This window comes from Equus przewalskii, chromosome 22 (genome assembly GCF_037783145.1).
Source record: "Equus przewalskii isolate Varuska chromosome 22, EquPr2, whole genome shotgun sequence".
Taxonomy (NCBI): Eukaryota; Metazoa; Chordata; class Mammalia; order Perissodactyla; family Equidae; genus Equus; species Equus przewalskii.
Window position 1 is genome coordinate 12,082,611 of NC_091852.1, and position 22,687 is coordinate 12,105,297.

A 22,687-nucleotide genomic window follows, 5' to 3' on the forward strand; every position below is an offset into this window, starting at 1 on the left:
AATAGACATTTCATGTTATCCCTCTCTTTCCAAGATTGTCTACAAAGGAATGAAGAAAACAAACTTTCAAAAAGGCAGAGAATCCAAGGTAAAACCTCCTTCCATCTTCTAAAACCTCAAAAAAGTAGTCAAACCAAATCTACAGGAAACAGGAGAGAACTGGTCCAGCTGGTCAGGCGAAGGGCCAGGGGAAAATCCTGATTTTGAAATATGGTGGACATCTCAGAATATTAGTATTTGGTTTTGTTGAGTTCAGGAGATAGATTTGAAAACAAAACAAAAAATGTCATTTGACAGAAATACTGTGCTGGATGGCGAGACTTTAATAAATGAGAAAGGGGCCGGCCCTGTGGCCAAGTGGTTAAGTTCGCTCGCTCATCTGCAGGCGGCCCAGTGTTTCGACGGTTTGAATCCTGGGCACGGACGTGGCACTGCTCATCGAGCCACGCTGAGGCAGTGTCCCGCATGCCACCATTAGAAGGACCCACAACTAAGAACATACAGCTATGTACCGGGGGGGTTTGGGGAGAAAAAGGAAAAAAATAAAATCTTTAAAAAAATAAATAAATGAGAAATACCAGCAGATCTGTAAGCAGAACAACTCCTGGGCAGCCGTAGGAAATCGTGAAGGCACAGAGAGGCCTGAAGAGCTCTGGGGTGGACGTGGACCCTCAGGGAGGGACTCAATCAGCGCGGGTGTTTGTTTACACGGCTCCCAGCGGAACCCGCCCAGGCAGTCCTCTCAGTCCCCAGAGGGAGCGACTCCTCCAGGATTTAGACCCACCCACTTCCAGAAAAGTGCTTGTGATGCCGTCTGTCACATGTACAAAGTGAAATTGTTGACATGAAAACAGAGAATGCGGACCTTGAGGGAGGAGGCCGGTGGGCTCATGTCTTACCCATGGGGGCTTTTAGTCAGATGTGGTCCTCGGGGGAACCCACAGATGTAAACAGTCAGGATTCCTGCCTCCTAGTCAGCAGGGCTAGAAGGAGCAGAGGCCCCTGGCTTGCCCATCGCCCGGACACTTCCATGAGGCCCTCGGGCTCTCTGGGGAACATTTTGAGACTCAGGGCTCCAGGTGATTATAGCGCCTGTGATTGGACATTAGCGCTGAACTTCCTGCAAATCAGGGTAACCAGGGAAACACTATGGATTATGTTTTCTTTCTTCTTTGGATAACAGAAAACAAAAGGTTTTAACAGGCTCCCTGGAACATTTTTTGGAATGGTGGCCAAAGGATTAGATGGATGGCATGTGCTCAGATCATCATTTCCTTCAGTTGAATAATGCTAGTAGATATTTGTCCTTTTTTTTTTTTTTTTTTTTTTTTACTGCCTACTGTCCTAGCCCCCTGCACCCCCTTTATGTTTAGGGAATTTATTTCCCATAGCATGAGCCTTGCTGGAGAAGTGTCTGTCTCTATAAAAGCTGAAATACTCACGTGCTACATTTCCCAGCACACCTTGCAGCTAATCCAGGGGCACGTGATCAAAACTCAGCCAATCAAATGCTAACCATATAAAGATTAGTTTCTGAGGCAACAGGGCCAGCCAGCTGTGTAGAGGATATGGTTCTGGTGGCATCCTGGCTCAGCAGCAGTGGGCCTGTCTTTGATTAACTGGCTGTGGGGTGAGTTTGACTCTGGTTCTGACCCTAGTTCGGGGGTTACCTTTTCTCACCCAATTTCCAGATTTCCCATCCATTCCCTGAGCTATCCATCATTCTCCCAATAAATTCCTTTCCTGTGTAAATCAGCCAGAATCCATTTCTGTTACTCGCAACCAGTTAGATTCCCAACCGAAATGGTAACTTATGAGGCTTAGGTCTGCTGTGGGAAATACAAGATAATCCAGTGCAGTTGCATAATACTTCTATTCGACTGAAGAGAATTCAACTACATGGCTTCACTGGACAAGAGCATGAGAGAGGAAAGTAAGATTCTTTCATTTGCTCAGTTATCCTCGTCTGTTCAAACTCAACCAAGGCCTCTACTGTCCCAGAACAAGGAGGCCTTGGCCAAAATGCAGAGACACAAAGAATTAAATCTTAGGTTGAGCTTCAGAAGACCCAGCTTTTAACAATTTAAAGACAAGAAGTTTGCGTGGGTAGTTTTGACTTCTATATCCACTTTTGGCTGTGCTTGCTGACTTTACAACCTAACCACTCCCTAAGATGATGCTCTACCATAGACAGCAATAGTGAGCCCTCAAGACTCCTTAACTGTGCAGGGCTGGCACCCCCACTTCCCCACACACCCCTCCGCAGCTCTGCCCTCCCCATTGTCCTGGGTAACCCAGGGAACTAGAACTGGTTTAGAGGATTGATCCTAAGAAACTCCATTAAGACCAACATCCTGGAGTCAGGCAATCTGACATCTCAAATCCAGTTCCAAAGAGAAAAATTACAAATATTTTATAGATGACTATTTTGTTCATATCTTCTTCACTCCCAATTCAACCGCTCACACCTGTTTAGAGAGAAAAGAGGAGAAGAGAGAGGGGAAGACAGAGGGGGAGGGGAGGAGAGAGTGAAGGGAGGGAAAAGGAGAGGTGGGGAGGAACGAAGAGGTCATCTATTTGAAGCCCCACAGCAGGGCTGCTGTCTTAGTCTGTTCAGGCTACTAACAAAATACCAGAGGCCGGGTGACTTTTAGATGACAGAACTTTATTTCTTACAGTTCTGGAGGCTGGAAGTCCGAAATCAGGTTCCAGCGTGGTCGGGTTCTGGTGAGAGCTCTCTTCTGGGCTGCAGACTGCCGACTTCTCACTGTATCCTCACATGGTGAAAGACAGCGGGGGAGCTCTCTGGGGTCCTTTTACAAGGGCACTAATCCCACTCATGGGGCCCCACCCTCATGACTTAATCACCCAAAGGTCCACCTCCTAACACCAGCACCCTAGGGGTTAGAACTTCAACATGCGAACCTGGGGAGGACACACACTTTCAGTCCCCTTCCAGCGCTGGCATCCTGTGCTCACCTACAGCTCCGGCAAAAACCGGAAACATTTTCAATGCACCTGGACACTTGGATTTGAAGATGCCAGTAGCACTTTAAATCTATCCTATCCTCCCCGATTTTAACACCTCTACTTCAAAATTAAATGTTCACATGAATCACATAAAACCTGCATAGTAATGAGGAAAAAGAAGGTTACTAGCTCACTATGCCCCAAAAAAGGTTGAAAAAAACTCCTGACTCAGGAGGTGGCAAACGTAGGCCTGTGAGCCCACGCCTTCTGCTGCCTCAGTAAAGGAAAGTTTGGCGCATAGCCACGCCCATTCATTTACATATCGTCTATGGTCGCTTTTTCACTTTGGCAAAACCTAAAGAATTCACTGTCAGGCCCTTTACAGAATGATTTGTCAATCCTGCCTTAGCTAAAAGGAAAAGCCGAAGGCCCCTAGAACAGGGCCACCCGAAGTGTGGTCGGCGACTGCTCCTGGCCTGTGAACTGACACTGAAACTCAGTGTTTAGAATCTTCTACAGCATGTTGACATTGCCAAGACATCCAAGTGTGTGACTCCTTTTCTTGTAATTAATTTTTATTGTATCTTTAAAAGTATTAGTTCACGAAGGATTAGAAATAAAAAATTCCAGAAGTCACAAATTTTCTATAAGAAAAATATAAGAGTTGGGCCAGCCCCAGTGGCCTAGTAGTGGTTAGGCACACTCTGCTTCCGCAGCCCCAGTTCGGTTCCAGGCGTGAACCAGCTGTCATGCTGTACTGGTGGCCCACATACTAAAAAATGGAGGAAGATTGGCTCAGGGCGAATCTTTTGCAGCAAAAAAAAAGCAAAACGAGATAATTTGATACCCATCTTAATGACTTTAACTTGGCCTCAACAGATCAAATTCAGCCCTAGAGGTTTCATCCACAGCAGAGCATTTGCCTGAGAGAACAAAATGGAGCTGAGGGAGGCAGAGCCAGGCTTAAAAATTATTTGTCCCACAAGCTGGGTTCCCACTGAAGCTTTCTCTACTTCTGTCGCTGTATTAAGACCTCAATATCAGAGATACATTTATTTCTAGTTAATGTACAATTGCATACAGAGCACTTTGTTTACATAGGTACTGGGGGAATGAAAACACGGTCCAGGGCCTCTCGAAGCGTTCACTCTGGGTCAAAGAGCTAAGGCGATTATAAAAATGGAGACACCGGAGTTTGTGGGAGGCTGCTGTGGGGCTGGTACGGGAACTCATGTATTCATGAGTGCCGCTCGAGTATATCCATCTCCCCTCTGTTAAAGGCCTTTCGACCTAACAGACTAATGCTGAGACCTTTAAGGGAAGGTGACTGTGTGCAGGAATGCCATCAGGAAAGCCAGGCTGAGATGCAACTGCCGGGCAGCTCACTCCCTTTACAAGGGGCTGAGTCCACACGCCAGCGGGTCAACCTGTAGTCGGTGGGAGGAGATTCTTAGACCTAAATGCTCATATGGGAAATAACGGCTGAAAATCAATGAGCAATTATTAAAAGAATAGCAAACTAAGTAGGAGGAAAGAGTATCATATATAGTTATCCAGAAAGTTGGGAAACAACTGACTTAAACAGTATGTTAGTTCTATTTCAAGAAATATGCTCAATGCATTTTCACATAAAGTACCTCAAAATTAAGACAATGGGTTCAATTGTGAATCTAAAAAAAGTACAGTAAATATGTTATTTCCCATGTTTCCAGACTTTCTAGATTCTCTACAGTTGACTTGTCTAATACAGTTGTCATGAGGCACACGTGGCTAGTTAAAGTAATTGTTGGAGAGTGAAGAGATGGAACATTATCCTCGTAGCGGAAAGTTCTATTGACAGCGCTGCTTTATGATGTGTGCTTCTTTTTTCCACATTACTAGTTGGACTCAATAAATTTAGAGGTACTTTACCTGAAAAGGTGTTTGGAAATTGGACAAAAGCACTCTGAGCATATAATTTGAAAATATAATACACTGTTGAAAAATAAGTTTATCCCAGGTTTCCCAACTTTTTGAACACTCTCTAAATACATAATTAACTTTTTAAAGGCTGATTTTTATCTTCATCAAACTATACACAAGAATAAGGAATTAAATTATTCAGTAAGATACAGAAATATTCATTTGGGGGCCGGCCCGGTGGCGCAGTGGTTAAGTTTGCACGTTCCACTGTGGTGGCCCGGGGTTCGCCGGTTCAGATCCCGGGTGTGGACACGGCACCACTTGGCAGGCCATGTTGTGGCAGGCCTCCCACATATAAAGTAGAGGAAGATGGGCACAGATGTTAGCTGAGGGCCAGTCTTCCTCAGCAAAAAGAGGAGGATTGGCAGCAGTTAGCTCAGAGCTAATCTTCCTCAAAAAAAAAAAAAAGAAATATTAATTTGTTTGCCCCCGTCACCCCATCTCCCACGTCTTAGAAGCACTCTCCCCCTTTCCATGGTGTAACGTGTGTCTCCCTGTCTCTAAGGGAGATGCTCACACTGCTGCTGCTTATGTTTTCAGGCTGGGCATCTACCTACTCACTTTCCACTAAGGGAAGATGAGCATTTCTTTTCCAAATGCTTCCTACCGCTGCCCCTGCACACTTCCCATCTCCTCATCCTCCCAACAGATCTATTTCGTTTTATAAAAATTCAGTGCTGTAATTATGACCATGTAAATGATAGTCACAGCTGAGCTATACAGAACATTATTTGTCTTATTTGTCTGTGCACAAGTACAAAAGCTTGATGAATTTTCACAAAGCGAGCACACGATGCAACCAGCCCCCAACTCTAGAAACAGCACAGTAAGACAGAAGCACCCAACCGCCTTCATGATCCTCCCGTCATCTCTGTCCTCAGGAACCATTCAGACCTTTTTTTGCTATAGTTTTGCCTGTTCTTAAAATTTATACAGAATCACACAGTATGTACTCTTTCTTGTCTGGTTTCTTCTGCTGTTCTTTTTCCAGCTTGAGATCAAAGCTTACATTATTGATCTTACCTAATAAATGTATTTAAAGCTATAAATCTTTTGAGGGAAGCATTAGCTGCATCCCTTTAATTTTTACATGTTGCATGTTGTTCACTTCAACATAGCTTTCCATTGTGATATTTTTGCATTTTTAAAAATATTAATTTTTCTCCATGGTGTTGTGATCAACGTGTTCTTCATACCAATCCTTGGAAATCTGTTGAGACGTCTTCTGTGTCCTGGACAATAGCTGCAGTGGAGGTCACCACCTGATTAGTTTATGATGATGCAGTCACTCTACAAGATCCATCAAATTTCTGTCTGGTCTGAACAGATATGCTGGGTGGCTTGACCCTGAATCTTTCAGGATTTTTGACGATGGCTCGCTGCAATTTCCTGAGATGTGGCATTGATTTGGTTTACTGTTCTGGCTTCTACTTAGCCCTCATTATGATCAGGGAACCAAAGTGGGGATTCTGTCAGATGTCAAGTATGTCTATTCTCAATACACGCAGGACCAGGGGAAATTAGCACAGGGGAGGTCCATGGACGAACTGAGCTGCCTGGACACAAGCCGGGGCTCAGAGTCCATGTATGACCTGACCCAGAAGGAAGTCAACTGTCAAAGAAACGTCGAGTCACAGCCACATCACAAAGAGTACAGAAGGTGACTTTGCAATGACAGGCAATAGGCACATGGCAGCACATTCACAGCCTTCGTCAGATCTAAGTTCATCAATTCTGTGTCTGAACTGTACTAAACCCTTCCATTGAGATTTTAATTTCAATTATTTTTTCATCACCATAAATTCTATTTTGACAATTCTTAAATCTGCCCAATTTTTACAGAACCTTGTTATTTTACCGTTTCTGACTCTCTTTTATTTCTTTACACATATGCAACAGTCATTTCAGATTCTGTATCTGATAATCCCTACATCTGTTATCTTCCTAGGGCTTATTCTATTTTTCTTTTACTCTTGCTTACAATCGCATCTCTTTTTACTGCGTGGACTTATCTTCCAGCTCCGTCTCTGAAGGTCAGATTGGATCTCCTCTATCAGCCTCACATCCATTTTCCAGGTAAGAGGGAAGAGGAACAGACTGGCACTTTCACGAGGAAAGCGAAACCATCCTCATAAATGCCAAGTGGAATTTGCTTCCATGTCCCTGGTCAGAACCGTGTCACATGCCAGCCCTGACTGCAGGCTTTTAGGCCTTCATGGCTGAGAGCGCTGGAGATGAAGGCTGAAAGAGCAACTGTGCATTCCTGCTTACAGCAGAGCCAGGCCAGAGTGCCAGGTCACTGCCATGGGGTTGGTGGCACAAGTCATGAAGGTTACAGAGCCCTGTTAGGAGCAGGAGTCATGGAAGGGAACTCAGACCCACTGATACTCCTTTGGCTCTTGTAACTCCCAAATGGCATGAGGACCCTCACTCTCAGAGAGTGGACTTTTGAGAGTACTGTCGTCTGTGAATGCTCTCCAAATAAACCTGTCGCTGTGCCACAGGCATAAAAAACAGGGCCCCTTACAGGCAAGGCCTTTGGCTGCAGACCCACCACTGCACGCCAGGTTGTCCCTACAGCTGCCGCCTGTGACCTGCTAGTCAGGCCTCTAACACACCTGAAGGGAAGCATCAGCCAACAAATTAGGATCTTATACAGACAAGGCGAAGATTCCAGCTGACCCAGGGAGACAGGAAACATCGCTTAGTCAAGATTGATTTCAAGGCCTAAAAGCAGTCAGACTAATCAAAAATGGTACTATTACAATTTCTTATAATGCATAAATACTAAATATAAACTTCAAAAAATGTAGGAGTGAATACTTCTAAACCGCATACTATACAATTTTCAAGCAATGGCTATTTAACAAAATGTAAGGTGGCAACATCACAGAACTTTCACACACTTAATGAGGACACAATTAGCAGCAGGCTATTCGAACAAGTACACATCTGCTTCTACACTTTCCATGCTTGTCTTTACCTTTGCATCTTAAAGCCACTGATAATACGCTTCTTTCAAGTATGAGATTTCTAACATTAAATTACATTTTCTAAGTGTTTTTATAAAGGAGAAATGAAAAAGACATATGCTACATTGTTTGTCATAAATTCATACACCAAACACTAAAACACAATCCACCTGAATGTATCCATGCTTCCCTGTCTCTCACATGAGCTGTAGATGTTTTTCTAAGTAATCTATAAATATTTTTGCTAAAATCTCTTCTCTAAGTCATTCATGCAGATTAGGAAAAATGATTTATAATGAGTTATCTTTTAAAATTTCCTTCTATATATTTCTATATATTTCTCTCCCCAACCCCCCACCAAATCTGGTGCTAAAGTAAACAATAATGCAGTGTGCAATGGGGCCTAGACAGTCTGCAATTCTTGTTTCCAAAATATCTAAAGACTTCATCTTTCTGCCAATATAAACAAAAGTCTCAAGCGGCCAAAAATCACTTCTTAGTAGTTTGTAAGAAGAAATAATGCATCATATAAAGATTATTTAACTAAAACGTTATTATTTATGTCCTTCCCCCAAGCTGCAAGCACTCTTTAGCATTAAATTACATTGTGCCTATACAACTACAACAGTTTATAGTTGCTCAGGAACATATGATGACGTTAAAAATAAATAACTATTTCACAGTTTAATTGGCTCTTAAGTAGTCTCCCCAGGGGGAGAACAGGTATTTTGTGTTCTCTAAGAAATTGGTATATATGAATGAACTGCTATGTGTTTATTTAAAATTTGAGGAAACGTAAAGATGAAGTTTTTGGGTTTTTTTCTAAAATGCAATACAGATTTGCAGTTAATCACTGTCCATATAGTGAAGGGATGGAATGATAGGCACAGATGGAGTCTTCTGTAAGTGAACAGGTGTAGGATAATCTAAATGGGAAAAAAACTGAGACTGACAATTGTTTAAAGGAAAAAAGAACCAAAGTCAAGAAAAATGTTAAAGTAGAATGTCTACTCTTAGAAAGACGAGAGAAGTGTTATACAACACAAAAATGAGACCTAGAGATTCAGAAAAGACTCATTTTACTGCTTTAAAACACAGATGAAAAATGATAAGCAGAGGGAGTGTAGACCAATTAGTCCAAGGCAGCTGTAACAAAAATGGAACGCAGTACAATGATCTGACCTCATTAAGGAAATGACTGATTACAGTGAAATTTCACAAGTCTTCATGTCTAATAATACATTAATGTACAAAATATCACAAATACAAAGTCTTGATTTTCCCCCTGAGGTTTGTCATAAACTATCAAACCTCCGTTTAATCCACTGACTTTTACCACCTTCTCTGTTGAGCGGCACACGCTATACAAGTACAGACATGCGAGTATTTTACCACGAGAGCTGTCCTTCTCATCTCCAACTAGGGACTTCCCTTTTTACTCACACTTATATACATTTCATCTCCATTATAAGACACTTAAGACCTTTCCAGTGGTAGATTTTAATCTATATATTACATTAAAAAGAATCTTCATTTCTAAAATGAATCTTTTTAGTACTGTAGCATGATGGGTTTAACTGAACAGCTGAAGCGTAACTACACTGTACTGTTTAAACTAATTCACAGCTGTAGGAAAAGGTTTGATTTTTAAAATATAACAGAGATGAGATCGCACAGTTATGAGTGGTAGAATACTAGAAAACAGTGAATGAATAAATAAGATAATTTTTCATCAGTGGCCATTCATTATTTTGCTTTTAGGAACCTGGAAGAAACTGTCTTCTTTGAGTTTCAAGTGTTCTGGTAAATCGAGTCGTTTCTTAGCTTCCTCAATATCACCGTGAATGGCTGAAATAAGTGACTCTGCAGAGAGAACACACCAGGACAAGATGATCAGAAACTGCCGCTGGACTTTCCACCACTCCCGTGCGCAGCCTCCTGCAGACTCCTAGGCTGGCAGCATCTCTAGCATGGGGTAGATGCCCTGTAAATGCCTGTCCCATCCCTTCTTCCAGACTCAAGTAGAAGTCAATGGTACACAAAAGAGTGCCTTAATCTTCTTGCAATTTCTTAGAGAAAGGCATCAGCAAAAAGGTACATTGAAAATACCTGATGGAAGAAACATATATTCAGTATCAATTCTCTTCAGTATTTACACCTGTGAAAGAAACTCTACAACAGAATTAACACTATCACACTACACTAAGATACTCGATACCATTCACTTCAAATGTTCTGATTTACTGTTTCTTACACGTCAAGCATTGCAAAGCACCCATTAGTCATCACAGTATTAATTCTTACTTGTTCTTTAAAACATGAAAAGGAAATAAACATGTCATTAACTTCATACTGTTGGAGAGAGGCAGCCAGCCTGCTGGGTTTGAATCCAGGCTCCATCACTTACTATGTGACCCTGGGCAAACTACTTAACTTCTCTGTGCCAACTTCCTCTATTGTGAAATGGTCAGAATAATTCCTCATACGGTGGTTGCGAGGATGAAATGAGTTAATTCACGTAAGGCACTTAAAACTGTGCCTGGCACATATCAAGTGTGCAAATATTATCTGTCCTGCCATGGTTACTACTAGTAGAAGCAGTAGAAGGAGCTGCGCTAATATTTAGAAGATCTAAATAAGACCTTACCTAAAGAATCGAAGTTCCTTTCTGGTCTGAGGTAGCCAACGATGGCCACGTTGAGGATTTCCCCATAGAAGTCCTCTTTGAAGGTGTGCATGATATGAGTTTCCTACAGTCAAGAAATGTGAAAAAGATTACCATCAGATTACAGAGTACTGAAATTTGAAATGCATCTTCATGTTTATGGTGGGGTAATCTAAATGAAACAATCAACGCTCATTAAATTTTTACAGACAGGTTAAAATCTAAGGGCAGTTTTTCCTGAATTCTTCCATCGCTCCTGTTCCTGCCCCTGAATTTACATGTAAACATTATAACTGAGTAAGGCAGATGTTATACCACAAATCTGATACGATTTGACGTTTATAGAAAAAGCTGACATGCATCGAAGTAATTAAGAGTCTTATCAAGGTGAAAAAACTAGGCAAAGACATCAAAGAGGGAACGAGCAAAGTATTAAGAGAAGTTACTACTGAAAGAACTAGTTCTGAGGTGAATCAGGACCCATGTCTCTGACACACACCACGTTACAGAAACCTGAGGGTCAGGCAGAGCTGGAGGCTGACGTGGGGGCAGAAGAGTCACCGCAGGTTCCTGACACGGGGATGACGTGACAAACGGGCAGAGGATGCACTGAAGCAAAACGGTGCAGGAGGGAGGAGTGCTCTGGGCTCTGAATTTTCGTAGACTCCTATAAAGGACAAACCTGAGTCCAAAAGGCAGAAAATCAATGAAGAAAGCAAACAAATACAGAAGATGTTGAGGCTGGACTAGGATGTGGCCCTGGAAATGGAGACGTTTAGACAATTTAGAAACATGTACCCTGAGACCAGAAGTATATTCTCATGTGTGACTTAGAAAATTGAATCTAGGAAGTGATCCTTAAACCTGAAGCGTCTATTACAAATCAGCTAAGAGTGCAGCTAGACCGTTCAGAGTAATAAAACCAATACAGAGATAATAGGAGCAACTTACACCTAATGAGAAATCAAATATGAAAATCTGCATTCAGTAATTGTTTATTCTTTCTTACCTAACATAGCAAGTTCCCCATGTACACTTGAAATGATTCAGACCAAAAAAGGGAAGGAAATATCACACAAGACTTTAAGATTAAGGTGAGTTTTATTGTCTCTCTTAAAAAAAAATAAAATAACCTAGTCTCTCATAACCTTTTTGATTTGTTGGGGGAGGGTTATGATCCTCTGAGGTCATTAAAATGGGCTCTCTCAAGTGTCCCTATGTAGAACTTTGCATATAACTTAATGGGATTTATGGGTTTAATGAAGCCCATTGAAAAAAAAGAACCCTGATTTAAACAACTTAAAAGAAGAAAATATGGATATTAGAAACAGGACTTTTCTTTATAGTATGGCTCTTATTAGAGCTTCAGCTTGGTTAGATTACTAAATCTAAAATTGCATATAGAAGAGTGGAAGTTATATACTAGGCTAAACTGAAAGCATCTAAGAGAAGCAGGACAGCACTGCAGTAAGAGCTGAGCTAAGAATCAAGTCTGGGTCCACACTTGGCTAACGGCACACCTGCCCTCGCTGGGGCTCAGTTTTCTCAGCTGTTACTGAGGGGTTTCAGTCAGAAGACACAAGGTGCCCCATGGCTTTGTACTACAAACCAATATATTTAACTTGCATTCTTTCTTTTCAGTAAAATTTTGAATAGTAAAAAGGACACTAAGATATGTAAGACCTCGACACTGATCATTACAAACATTATTGAGAGAAAAGATATGATGTCTACCCTCCCTAAACTGATCCACAGATTCAATGCTATCCCAATCAAAATCTTAGCAGGTTTATTTTTTTTTTGTGAAGAAAACTGACAAGTGATTCTAAAATTCGTGTGGAAATGTGAAAGGCCAAAATCATCCAAGAAAATCTTGAAAACAAAATTGGAAGACTTACACAATCAGATGTCAAGACTATTAAAGCTATGAAAAGTATGACAGTGTGGTATTGGCCCGAGGATACACGAGGAGACTGAGTATGTATGAGTGTATTTTGGACTCACACATATAGTCACTTGATTTATGACCAAGGTGACGTGGCAGTGCTGTCAGGAAAGGACCATATTTTCAGTAAATGGGCTGGGTCAATATCCATATGGAAAAAAAAATTAACTTTTATCCCTACCTCACACCATGCTCCAAAATCAATTCGATATGAAAAAATAAGACAATTAAGCTGTTAGAAGAAAACACAGATGAATATCTTCATGACTCTGGAGTAGGCGAAGATTTCTTAAATAGAATATAAAAAGCACTAACTATAAAAGAAAAATGATGAATTTGATTATATTAAAATTAAGAACCTCTTTTCTTCAAAAGACACCATTCCATTAAGTGAATAATAATGAAAAAAAAGCAACAGAGTGGGAAAAGGTATTTGCAATACATAATTCCAACAAAGGAATTAGATCTAGAATATATTAAGAACTTCTTCAAGGCAGTAAGACAGCCAATCCAATTTTTAAAAAAGTCTTTAACAGGCATATGATAGATGTCGGTTATTGGCGAAGAAAAGAAAAAAGAAAAACTCTGAAAAGTATGGACCTCCTACCAATGGAAAACTGAGTTTCTCCTAACCATGAAAGGACTTCCAAGGGATTCCACGAATAGATTTATAGTAACAGTTCTGTTATCTGAGTAGCTAATATGGAAAAATTAGTCATGGGCCAGTGGCCTCCCCTCCCCTTCATTTCTTCCCTCATTCTATGGAAAAATATTTTGTGTTCCTTCAATTCTTTTCCTTTTCTACTCCAACAAATAATGTTCACATCCTTAATACTCAAAAGTAAGAGAAATAGAGCACAACGTTAAGTTGTCTGGGCCATTTCTATTGCTTATACAGCACTCAGCTGTGTGGTTTTCCAACTGTGACACACTTCTCTTCTATAAACTCTTCAAAGAGGATGAAATTTAGATCAACTATAACTGTTTTTGCCACACACTTGAGCTGATCAAAAGATTCAGCTATATCTAGCAGAATAAGCCCTTAAGCTGTGTGGGTCCTGTGAAAAGGGCAGAAAAGCATACCCTCAAAGTGGTTTAAAAGAGAAAAAAAAGCATCACCTTGCAATTTTATCAGAAAGCACTATCCAAGCAAGCAGTTCTACTGTAACAGGGTGACCAAGTAACTGAAGAGTGAATCAACTACATGAACTGTGGCAAGCTCAATTTTATGAAACATGATCTTAAATACTTTATTTTTATCTCCAGTAAAAGTAAATACATGAGCAGTTATAAAAATTACTATTATTATAATTTTGGTTTGTAATTCCACTTTTTATTTTCTACACAATTTGAAATATAAATGCATAAAAATTATTAGTCTATGTTATTGGGTACACAATGTATAAAGACGTAATTTGTGAATTTTTGTAAACTATTAAAGTTAAGTCGGTGTAAATTCAAATTAGATTTTTACAACTTTAGGATGTTAAATATAATCCCCATCCTAACCACAAAGAAAATATCTATAGAAAATATACAAGAGGAATTGAGAAGGGGATCAAAATGTGTCAATACGAAAAAAATTAACTAAATGCCAAAGTCAGTAATGGAGGAAATGACAAAAAAGCTGTAAGGCATATAGAAAACAAACAGCAAAATAGCAGAAGTCCGGCTTTACCAGTAATTAGTTTAAATGTAAATAGATTAAACTGTCCAATGAAAAAGCAGAGATTAACAGAATGGATTTAAAAAATCCATTATCCAACTATACCCCTTTTATAAGACACTCACTTTAGATCCAAAGAGACATATGGATTGAAAGTGAAAGGATGGAAAAAGTTATTCCATTCAAAGAGTAACTAAGTACTTCACTTTTAAATCCTTCAAGTACACTGCCAGAAATTCTAGTATTCAGGTATGTTGTCATTACCACTGGAGAGTTCTAGTGCATCTAATACTGCAGATTACCCTAAATCATCATCCTATTTTCAGTTACAGAGCTCAATACAAGTCTTACCATGGACTTCTTCGTATTCTTGTAGTATGGGTTCCATCCTATGCTCACCATCATCCTATGGACATCTCCACTTCCCACACTGGCCCAACCATAATAAATGCCACTGGACAGATCAGCTGGAAGATTATCTACTACTTGTTCAGGGAAGTTAGCTAAACAACAAAAGTAAATATTCTGAGTGTTAAGAGTTTCATATAAAATATTTCTAAAAATCACAAGCAAGGGTAGTCTAAATCATTACAATCACAAGATTCCTAGGATCTTTCCTATGATTATCAACCCCATCACTCCATATTCTGGCTCGGACTTCTTTCTCCTCTGCATGTGGTCAGGCTAAGAACAAGGTACCAGATCACAGTAAATGCGGAAACCTCTCCCAAAAAAGCATACACTCTCGAGTAGAAGAAGAAAACAGGTAGCCAAGCTGGGTTTTTCAGACCTAGTCTTTCTTAAGGAGGTTCGGAAGCTCTTGAAAAGATTCTTATTTTCGAAATACACATGCCTAGGCCCCAAGCTCAAAGCCTAGGGGCAGCCCTGGGGTGTATTTTTAACGATGAATTATGCATACCGTCAGGTCCTGACTATTAAAACGAATGTAGACAAAACAAAAAAGATATGTGGTTCTCATTCGACTGCTAGCAACAGATTTAAAGAAAAGAAAACCTTACAGTCGGCTTGAGAATTTGGCCAACGGCCCACATTACGTTTTCTAATGGACAAAGCGCGTGCCAGGCTTGGCAGGCCCATCATGGCTGGATAGGGAGGCGGGGAAAGGGGACCCCGAAGCTCAGCTTGGGCTTCCGCCCTCATCACCCCTCAAGCCCGGTCCCTGATGGGCTCGGAGCCACCGGCACGCATGAGCTCCCTCAGCCCGATCGAAGGTCCTCCGCCTCATTATCGGGAACCAGGAGGAGGGGAGGGGTCATCCTGTGCATAGCCACAAGATCTGGCCCCGAGCCCCCGCTGACGTCCCCGCTCCCACGTGACCCGGCCCGGGGTGGGGGACCTCCGCGCCCCCTGCGCTCACCCGTGGGGATGCCCAGCTCCTTGGCGCCGCGCCCGAAGCCCCGCACCACCTCGCCGCGGCAGAAGTACGGCAGGTGCCTCATGACCCCGTCCGCCCCGGGCGCTGGGGGCCCGGTCCGCGCATCCTGCGGGGCCGCCGTTGAGGAGGTGCCCGCACCCCCCGGACCAGCCGGGGGACACGGGCGGGAGCTCGGGCTGCCGGGCGGGAAGATGTACAATGGGCCAGGCGGCGCCGACGACACGCCCCGGCGAGTCTGTCCTGCTGCTGACCGAACAGAAGCCACCGAGCGGTTCAGAGGCTGCGTCTGTGCCCGGGAGCGGCGACGCGGTGGAAGTCAGCGCGGCTGTGGGCGGAGCTCGGCTGGGCGGCCCGAGTGTTGTACAAGTTTTGTTTCCTTGTCTTGTCCCAATTGCATTAGCTACTACTTTCAATACAACGTTGTAAAGGAAGGATGGGAGGGGACACCTTGCCTTGTTTCTCATTTTAGTGGGAAAACGTCTAATTTGTCATCATTAAGTATGATGTTAGACGTAGGTCTTTTGTAGATGTTCTTTATCCAGTGGAAGAAATTCCCCTGTTCCTAGTTTGCTGAGAGTTTTTATTATGCCTGGGTATTGAATTCTGTGAAATGCTTTTTCTGCATCTATTGATACAATCATTTGATTATTCTTAGCTTGTTGATGTAATGGATTCCATAAATTGATTTTCGAATGTTGAACCAGCTTTGCATACTGGGCATAAGTCCCACTTACTCATGGTGTACAATTTTTTTTAATACATCGATGGGTTCAATAATGTTTTGTTGAGAACTTTTTAAATCTACGTTCATGAGAGATACTGGTCTGTAGTTTTCTTATAATGTCTTTGTCTGGTTTGGTATTAGGGTAATATTGGCCTCATAGAATGAGTTAGGAAGAACTCCCTCTGTTTTATCTTATGAAAGAGATTTTAGCGAATTGGTATAATTTCTTCTTTAAATGTTTGGTAGAATTTACCAGTGGCCCATCTGGGCTTTGTGCTTTCTGTTTGAAAAGTTATTAATTATTGATTCAATTTCTTTAGTAGACATAAGCCTATTCAGATTGTCTGTTTTTTCTTAAGTGAGTTTTGTCAGATTGTGGCTTTCAAGGAATTGGTCAATGTCATCTGTTATCAAATTCGTGGACACAGAATTGTTCATGGTATTGCTTTATTATCCTTTTAATGTCCTTGCGATCTGTAGTGATTTCCCTTCTTTCGTTTCTGATATTAGTAGGTTAGGTCCTCTCTTTTTTTGGTAGGAAAAAAACCCCTACATAGTCGTCTCTAAACTTTACATGATATAGGGAACCTTGGCATTACATATTTTTCTTTTTTGGTATAAATATATTTTCATTTTTAAAATCAGAAAAGGCAGCACTTCTCGCGCTTCCTGCCTCCTAGGAAGGGGACACACAATTTTGACAAGGACCCCACTCGCGCGCCCAGCCCTTAGCGGTTCGGGGAACGAAGAACCCGGGCGAGCCTGAGGGAGCGCACGGACGCCAGCGCTCCACGCGGTCCGCGGCACCGCCCAGAGGGCGCGCTGACCTCGGCCCGCAGCCTTGCGCCGGGGTCGCCCGGTGGATGCGGGCGAGGCGGGGATGCGGGGGGCGGGCCCTGGAGGGGCGGGCCCAGGGGCGTGGTGCGCGGGCGGGCGGCCCCAGGCCCAGAGGCTCGGTCTCCGAGCGCGGCGAGCGCGGCACAGCGCAGCTCCCGGCCCTCGCGCGGCGGTTGTGGGGCGGCCTGGCGCGGCTCCCTCCTGCGCCCCAGGGCCGGACGCCCGCTGCAGGTAACCAGCTCCCCACGGCCCCCTGCTCGGCCGCCCGCCGGCCGGGGAGGGATGGGCGGGAGGACCGAGGGAGCCGGCTCCCTCCCGGGGCCCCTCTGCCCGAGCGGGGTGGGATCCGCCGGGGAAGAGGCCGCGCAGCCGGGGCAGGAGAGAGAGGACGCGCGGTGGGGATCCGCGGCGAGCGCGTGCGCCCGGGGCCGGGGATGGCGCAGGGCGCCCTCCCTAGACTCCGCTCTTCCCTCGGACCAGTGGAGTGAGGGGCCAGGTCTCTGGTGCCCAGTGTCACCTGGGAGCCACTTCTTCTGGCCTCTTTTCCCCTGGTCCGCGTAGCGAGTAGGAGCTTAGAAATCGGAGGAGTTGCTGCGGGCGTGGGTAGGCGCAGAGCGATCAGTCGCTCACTGCCGTCTCTTGGGTGCCAGTGGCTTTAACTTCGTTTAATCCCAGCCATCGCCCTGCGAGGAGGCATTATTATCCCCGTTTTATTGATAAAGAAGCCGACGCCAGGAGGATAAGTGACTCGCCCTGGGGCAAACCACTGGACAGGAGACGCCAGTCCGGGGGCCCGAAGCCCTCGCGCTTCCCCCTGGCTCCCGGCTCCCCCATCCTTCACGCGCGCGTCTGGGAAACTCGCGCGGCGGAGTGGAACCAGGTGATCGTTCCAACACGCGTTGCCCTCCCCTCCTAGGTTTCTTTTTTGTTTTCTTGTTTTGTTTTGTTAGCACCCACTTTCTGATTCAGACTCTTCCAATTTTGGGTTATCAGCCTTTCGAAGTGGAAGCGGCTCTGGCTCGCAGCTTCTCCCCTGGCGGCGCTTTCTCTCTGCGCAGCGCAGACACGGGCGCCCTCGCCTGCCCCGCGCTCCTCGTCGTTCGCGGTGGATGAGCTCGCCTGCAGATCCGGCCGCGCCCGGGCACTGCCCAGGTGGAGGTAAGCTTTGTACTCACCTGGCAGCCTTCGCACCCTTGCTTGCTTGCTTTCTGGAAGGAAGAGAGCCTTCACTGTACAAACAGTAAGACAAGAGGCGAATGGGAGGATGTACGGTGTTCAGAGAGAGCGGTGGTGCCATGAGGTGAGAACGGCCACAGCTTTTTGCGGCCTGAATTGGGCGCGCGGTAGGTGAGGCCCGCGGGCGGGGCTCGTCCCCTCCTCTGGGTATTCTGCCCCCTGTCGAGCTGTTCCGAGAGGCAGGTTGGTTTTATAGAGGGAGGAGGAGGGGGAATGGTTCTTAAAGATCAGTGTAAATTCCCTGATCGGAGCCCAGGCGGTTCCGGACAAGCCCCCGCCAGAGCCTTTGGTCACAGATTTCAGGTCTGGAAGAAGGACAACTCCAGCCCTGTGGGTATCTGCTTTGCTCGATGGAGTTTTTGCAGGCCTTCAAGATGGTACTTTGGGAAACTGAGTACTTAGAAATGGCTAACGCGTCTATTTTTAAAAACAGTGTAGCATACCGTGAATTTACTTTTATGAAATTTTATTGATACATGGAAAAAGTTGATGTTTTTTTCTGCTTCACGGTGAGAGTTGGAAGGTTGCCTGTCGGCTCCTCGGCCCCTTCTTCAGCCTGACCCTGGAGAGGACCTGCTTAGGGTGGGCCCCGAGTGTGTGCTGGAGCCCACCCTTCATTAATTATAGTTCATCCTTGATTAGTTATAGGACTACTTCCAGTCTTTTCCGTTTGTAATTTAGTTGCTTAACACTAAGAAAAATGTTTTCCCTGAAAACTATCAACTGTCCACAAAGTCTGCTATCTACAGGACTGAAGGTACCACGGGGGGAAGTTAGTGGGCCTGGGTTGGTGCTAGGTGACCTGCAGAGCGCCTGCTGAAATCTGGGTGGGTGTCGGCCATTCCCTCCCCATAACCATGCAGGAATTTGGGCCCAGTGTGACCAGAGCTTCTTTTTTTCCCCCCCAAATAGCTGAAACATCTTAATTTTTTTTTAGAAAATATAAAACTTGATTTTAAATATTGGCTCTTTTTTAAAACACAAGGAATGAAGTGAAATTTGCTTCATGCAGGATCCATTTTCAAATCTCTGTCTTAGAAACTGCTGTACCTGGTAATTACATCCTCAGGTGAATGAAAAATTCTCACCTATGATGTAGATATTGTACATTTTTGCTGAAATGAGATGGTAGGAAACAAGTTACTACTATTGAAAATGATCTCTTCTGATTCTCAATTTCTGTTTTCTGTGAAGTGTACATTATTTCAGGAGCATTGAGTAAAGGAGTCTTTCATGGGCCAACCAAGGAATCGTGTCACTATTTTTAATATTCATGCTAAGGAGAAACGTGTTCATGGTTCCAGCTGGGGACGTCAGGTGCCTGACTCCCTGCCTTCAGAAGGGAGCTCCCCATGACTGTTGCTCTGAATCAGGTGTTTCTCCTGAGGCCTGTCCGTGTTCTTCACCACGTTGGCTTTGACATGGGAGCATGGCTTAGGGATGTCCTGTTTCCTTGTTGCCTGTCTGTGGCCAATGCCATGTGTGTTTAGATGAGAGGTTCTCAACTTTGGCACTGTGGACATCTTTGGCCAGATCATCTTTTGTTGTGGGGATTGTCCCGTGCGTTGTAAGATGGGCAGCAGCATCCCTGGCTCTACCCACCAGATGCCAGTGGTCCCCGCCCTCCAGTTACAACAACCTAAAATGTCTCCAGCATTGCCACCTGTCCCCTGGGGACAAACTCACCCAGCTGAGAAAAAGATGAGCCAACATTTAAAATGTTCTAGATATTTATGAACTAAATGATAAACTAAGCACAATTCACTTTAAACTTTTAGTGACTACAGAAGATATTTGTAAAGTTTAAACAAACATCTGGTGTTTTAAAATATTTTTATAATAAAGATGACTACACCAATGTTCTTCATGAATGGCGCATGTGTCCTGCCAGGTTTTATCTCCAAAGAAATTTCAAGTGTTTGATGCAGTTGTTAAATTTCTAAAGTTTAAAATGTTGGAAGCTAACAAGGAATTCTACAGTAGTTTTCCTTTTTCTCCTTTTAGTATACTCGATGTCTTTCAGTTTTTTTAAGGTGATGGAGTATCAATGGACCATGCTCGTTGATTTGGGAAAATCGACACAATCCCTAATATTAGAACCCCCAAAGAAAAACATTGAAGCCAAAGTTTTAATAGCAAGACCCAGTGTAAATCATGTTCAGACTAGAATTCAGTGTTAGGAAAATCTAAAAGCTTTTTAGCTGGCAGCAATAACTTAAGACAACCATCTATTTCTGTAGTCTGAGAAATCCTAATTTTATGAACGAGAGCCCTACATAATACGTGATCTTAGAAGAAAAAAATGTCTTGAAAACATAACCCTCTTTTTTTAGATCTTTAGCTTGGGACGTTGAAAACGCAGCCCTAGTTATAAAAGAGGCATCCTTATCTAGGGATTGGCTGTCCACTGGGCTCTTTCCAGAAATCAAGCTCATTTGTAAGACTCTGGACTGCTTCACAATTTGTGGGGCCCCTTGTTTAATAATTATTCAGGATTTCAAGATTCAGGCAGGGCACATGCAGCACAGCACCAGCCCCGGGCGGCTGCACGGGCTGTGCACCCAGGGAGCTGCCCCCATAAAACTCTTTCTCCACGGCTCAGAAGAAGATTGCGATCGCAAATGCAAACCCAAAGAAGGAAACGTTTCTGCTGCCACGAAGCACCAGAGTTTCTGATTCATTGATTATGCTAATATTTCCAATCAGGAGTCTACATGTATTTGGTAATCAACGCACTAAATTTACTAAGAAATTCCTCCCATGCTTAATTTTTCTTTTGCTAAAGACGGAGCCAGATAGTTTGTGATGGTCCTGGGTACCTGGCTACTGCTCAGTAGAGGTGCCGGGCATTGTTGGCTCAGGCTGCAGCTGTGAACAGGATGGAGGGGCGCTGCCTCCATGAGCATCCAGTCGAGTGGCTGGAGGAGAGGACAGAGGAGCACATGGTCCACAGGCTCTCACAGTCCTAAGTGGTTCTCCAGAAACGCACAGGGTGTCCCGAAAGCATTTCCCCTGGGGACCTAACCCAGGGGAGGGGATTACTCAGGGTGGGTCTCTCTCGAAAGTGATCTTGAAAATGAGGCCTGGAAAATGACGAGGACGGAGTCAGGTGGGTTAGGGGCTGAAGTTCCAGGCTGAAAGGGTGGAGACCAAGGCAGGAATGCGGCTTGGGGTGAGGCCTCTCGGGTCATTTTCGGGACTTTGGACTTTAACGGAAAGGTAGTGGGAACCCACTGAAGGGTGTTAAATGGGTTATGAGATGGTTGATTAGACTGGGGGTTTTTAAATGATCATCGTGCTGTGTGGAGAATGGTTTGCAGGGCTGGGCCGTGTTGGCCTCAATGGTGCCTTTGTGCAAACTAGAAAAAGGCTTCCTTCTGGGTGGACCAGTTAGAAAAGATGTACTGCTTTGTCCGAGCCAGCCCAGGCCAAAGGCCTCAGCCCCCTCAACTGTCACTTTGCACGTACGTGGCCACCCTGAGGAGGGGAAGCATGGCGTGTGGGCAAATAGTGCAGAGGCTTTTGCAGTCACCCAGGGATGGTGCAGGGATGCTGAGAAGAAGTCAGTGGTAGGAGAGAGAGAGAGGTTGAGTTCGTAGTTAACAAAAGTAAGAAAGTCATGATTATTTGGATATAATTGATAGAGAGGAAGGTATCAAGGATGATTCAGAAGTTTCTGGCATAAATAAGTCAGTGGGATAGGTTGGTGACACCATTTATGATGTTAGAGTAACACTGCAGGAGGAGTAGGTTGGCATGAGGTGGGAGGGAAGATGGTTCCTTTTGAACATGTTTTGCTTATGAAACTTCCAGATGGGAGAAGAATAGGCAATTGGAACTCAGGAAAGAGATCTGGGGTAGAAATACCTGTTTGGGAGCTGTTGCATGTAAGTAATCATTGCATATAAAAAGGATCATCCAAAGAGAGGTGTAGATGAGAGGAGAAAGGGGCTGGCCCTGGAGAGCCAGATCCTTGTGTTTGGAAGATGAGGAGAAGAGGGGTCGGGCCACTGAGAAGCCAGTCTGCATGAGGGATGAGGAGGAGATGGGGGTCTGTGGCTTTCTCTTCCTGTTTTTTTTCCACTTGAGACTGGAGAGACTTGAACATGTTCTAATGCTGCTGGGAAGTTTCTGGTAGAGAGACTAAAGATGTGGGAGTGAAAAACAAATGATAGCAGCAGGTTTCAGAGAAGGCGAGAGAGGATGGATTCCAAAACACAGTAGGGGGCTTGGTCTTTGATGGGAAGATGGAGCGAGAGGATGGATAAAGAGGGCTTACATTTGGGGACCAGAAGTCTCTTGTCTGTGAAGGAG

At 43.9% G+C, this 22,687-nt stretch overlaps 2 protein-coding genes and 1 long non-coding RNA gene across 3 annotated transcripts in view; 2 read left to right on the forward strand and 1 right to left on the reverse strand.

Moving 5' to 3' along the window:
* On the forward strand, positions 1–13,888 carry LOC139078609 (uncharacterized). The gene is made up of 4 exons (XR_011531622.1): positions 1–88; positions 2,679–2,727; positions 6,952–7,008; positions 9,666–13,888. It is a non-coding gene; the product is annotated as an uncharacterized lncRNA (long non-coding RNA).
* LOC103562565 (riboflavin kinase-like) lies at positions 8,967–15,909 on the reverse strand. The gene is made up of 4 exons (XM_070590211.1): positions 15,559–15,909; positions 14,532–14,683; positions 10,552–10,654; positions 8,967–9,767 (listed from the first exon to the last, which is right to left on the reverse strand). Exons 1-4 carry the CDS (start codon positions 15,638–15,640, stop codon positions 9,637–9,639), a joined length of 468 nt encoding a protein of 155 aa, XP_070446312.1. The 5' UTR covers positions 15,641–15,909; the 3' UTR covers positions 8,967–9,636.
* Positions 15,639–22,687, forward strand: part of LOC139078367 (collagen alpha-1(III) chain-like) — a 22,791-nt gene continuing 15,742 nt past the window's right edge. Inside the window, exons 1-3 of the mRNA XM_070589679.1 lie at positions 15,639–15,936; positions 17,033–17,368; positions 18,131–18,295. Coding sequence (XP_070445780.1) covers positions 15,639–15,936; positions 17,033–17,368; positions 18,131–18,295 — 799 coding nt within the window. The remainder of the gene's footprint in view (positions 15,937–17,032; positions 17,369–18,130; positions 18,296–22,687) is intronic.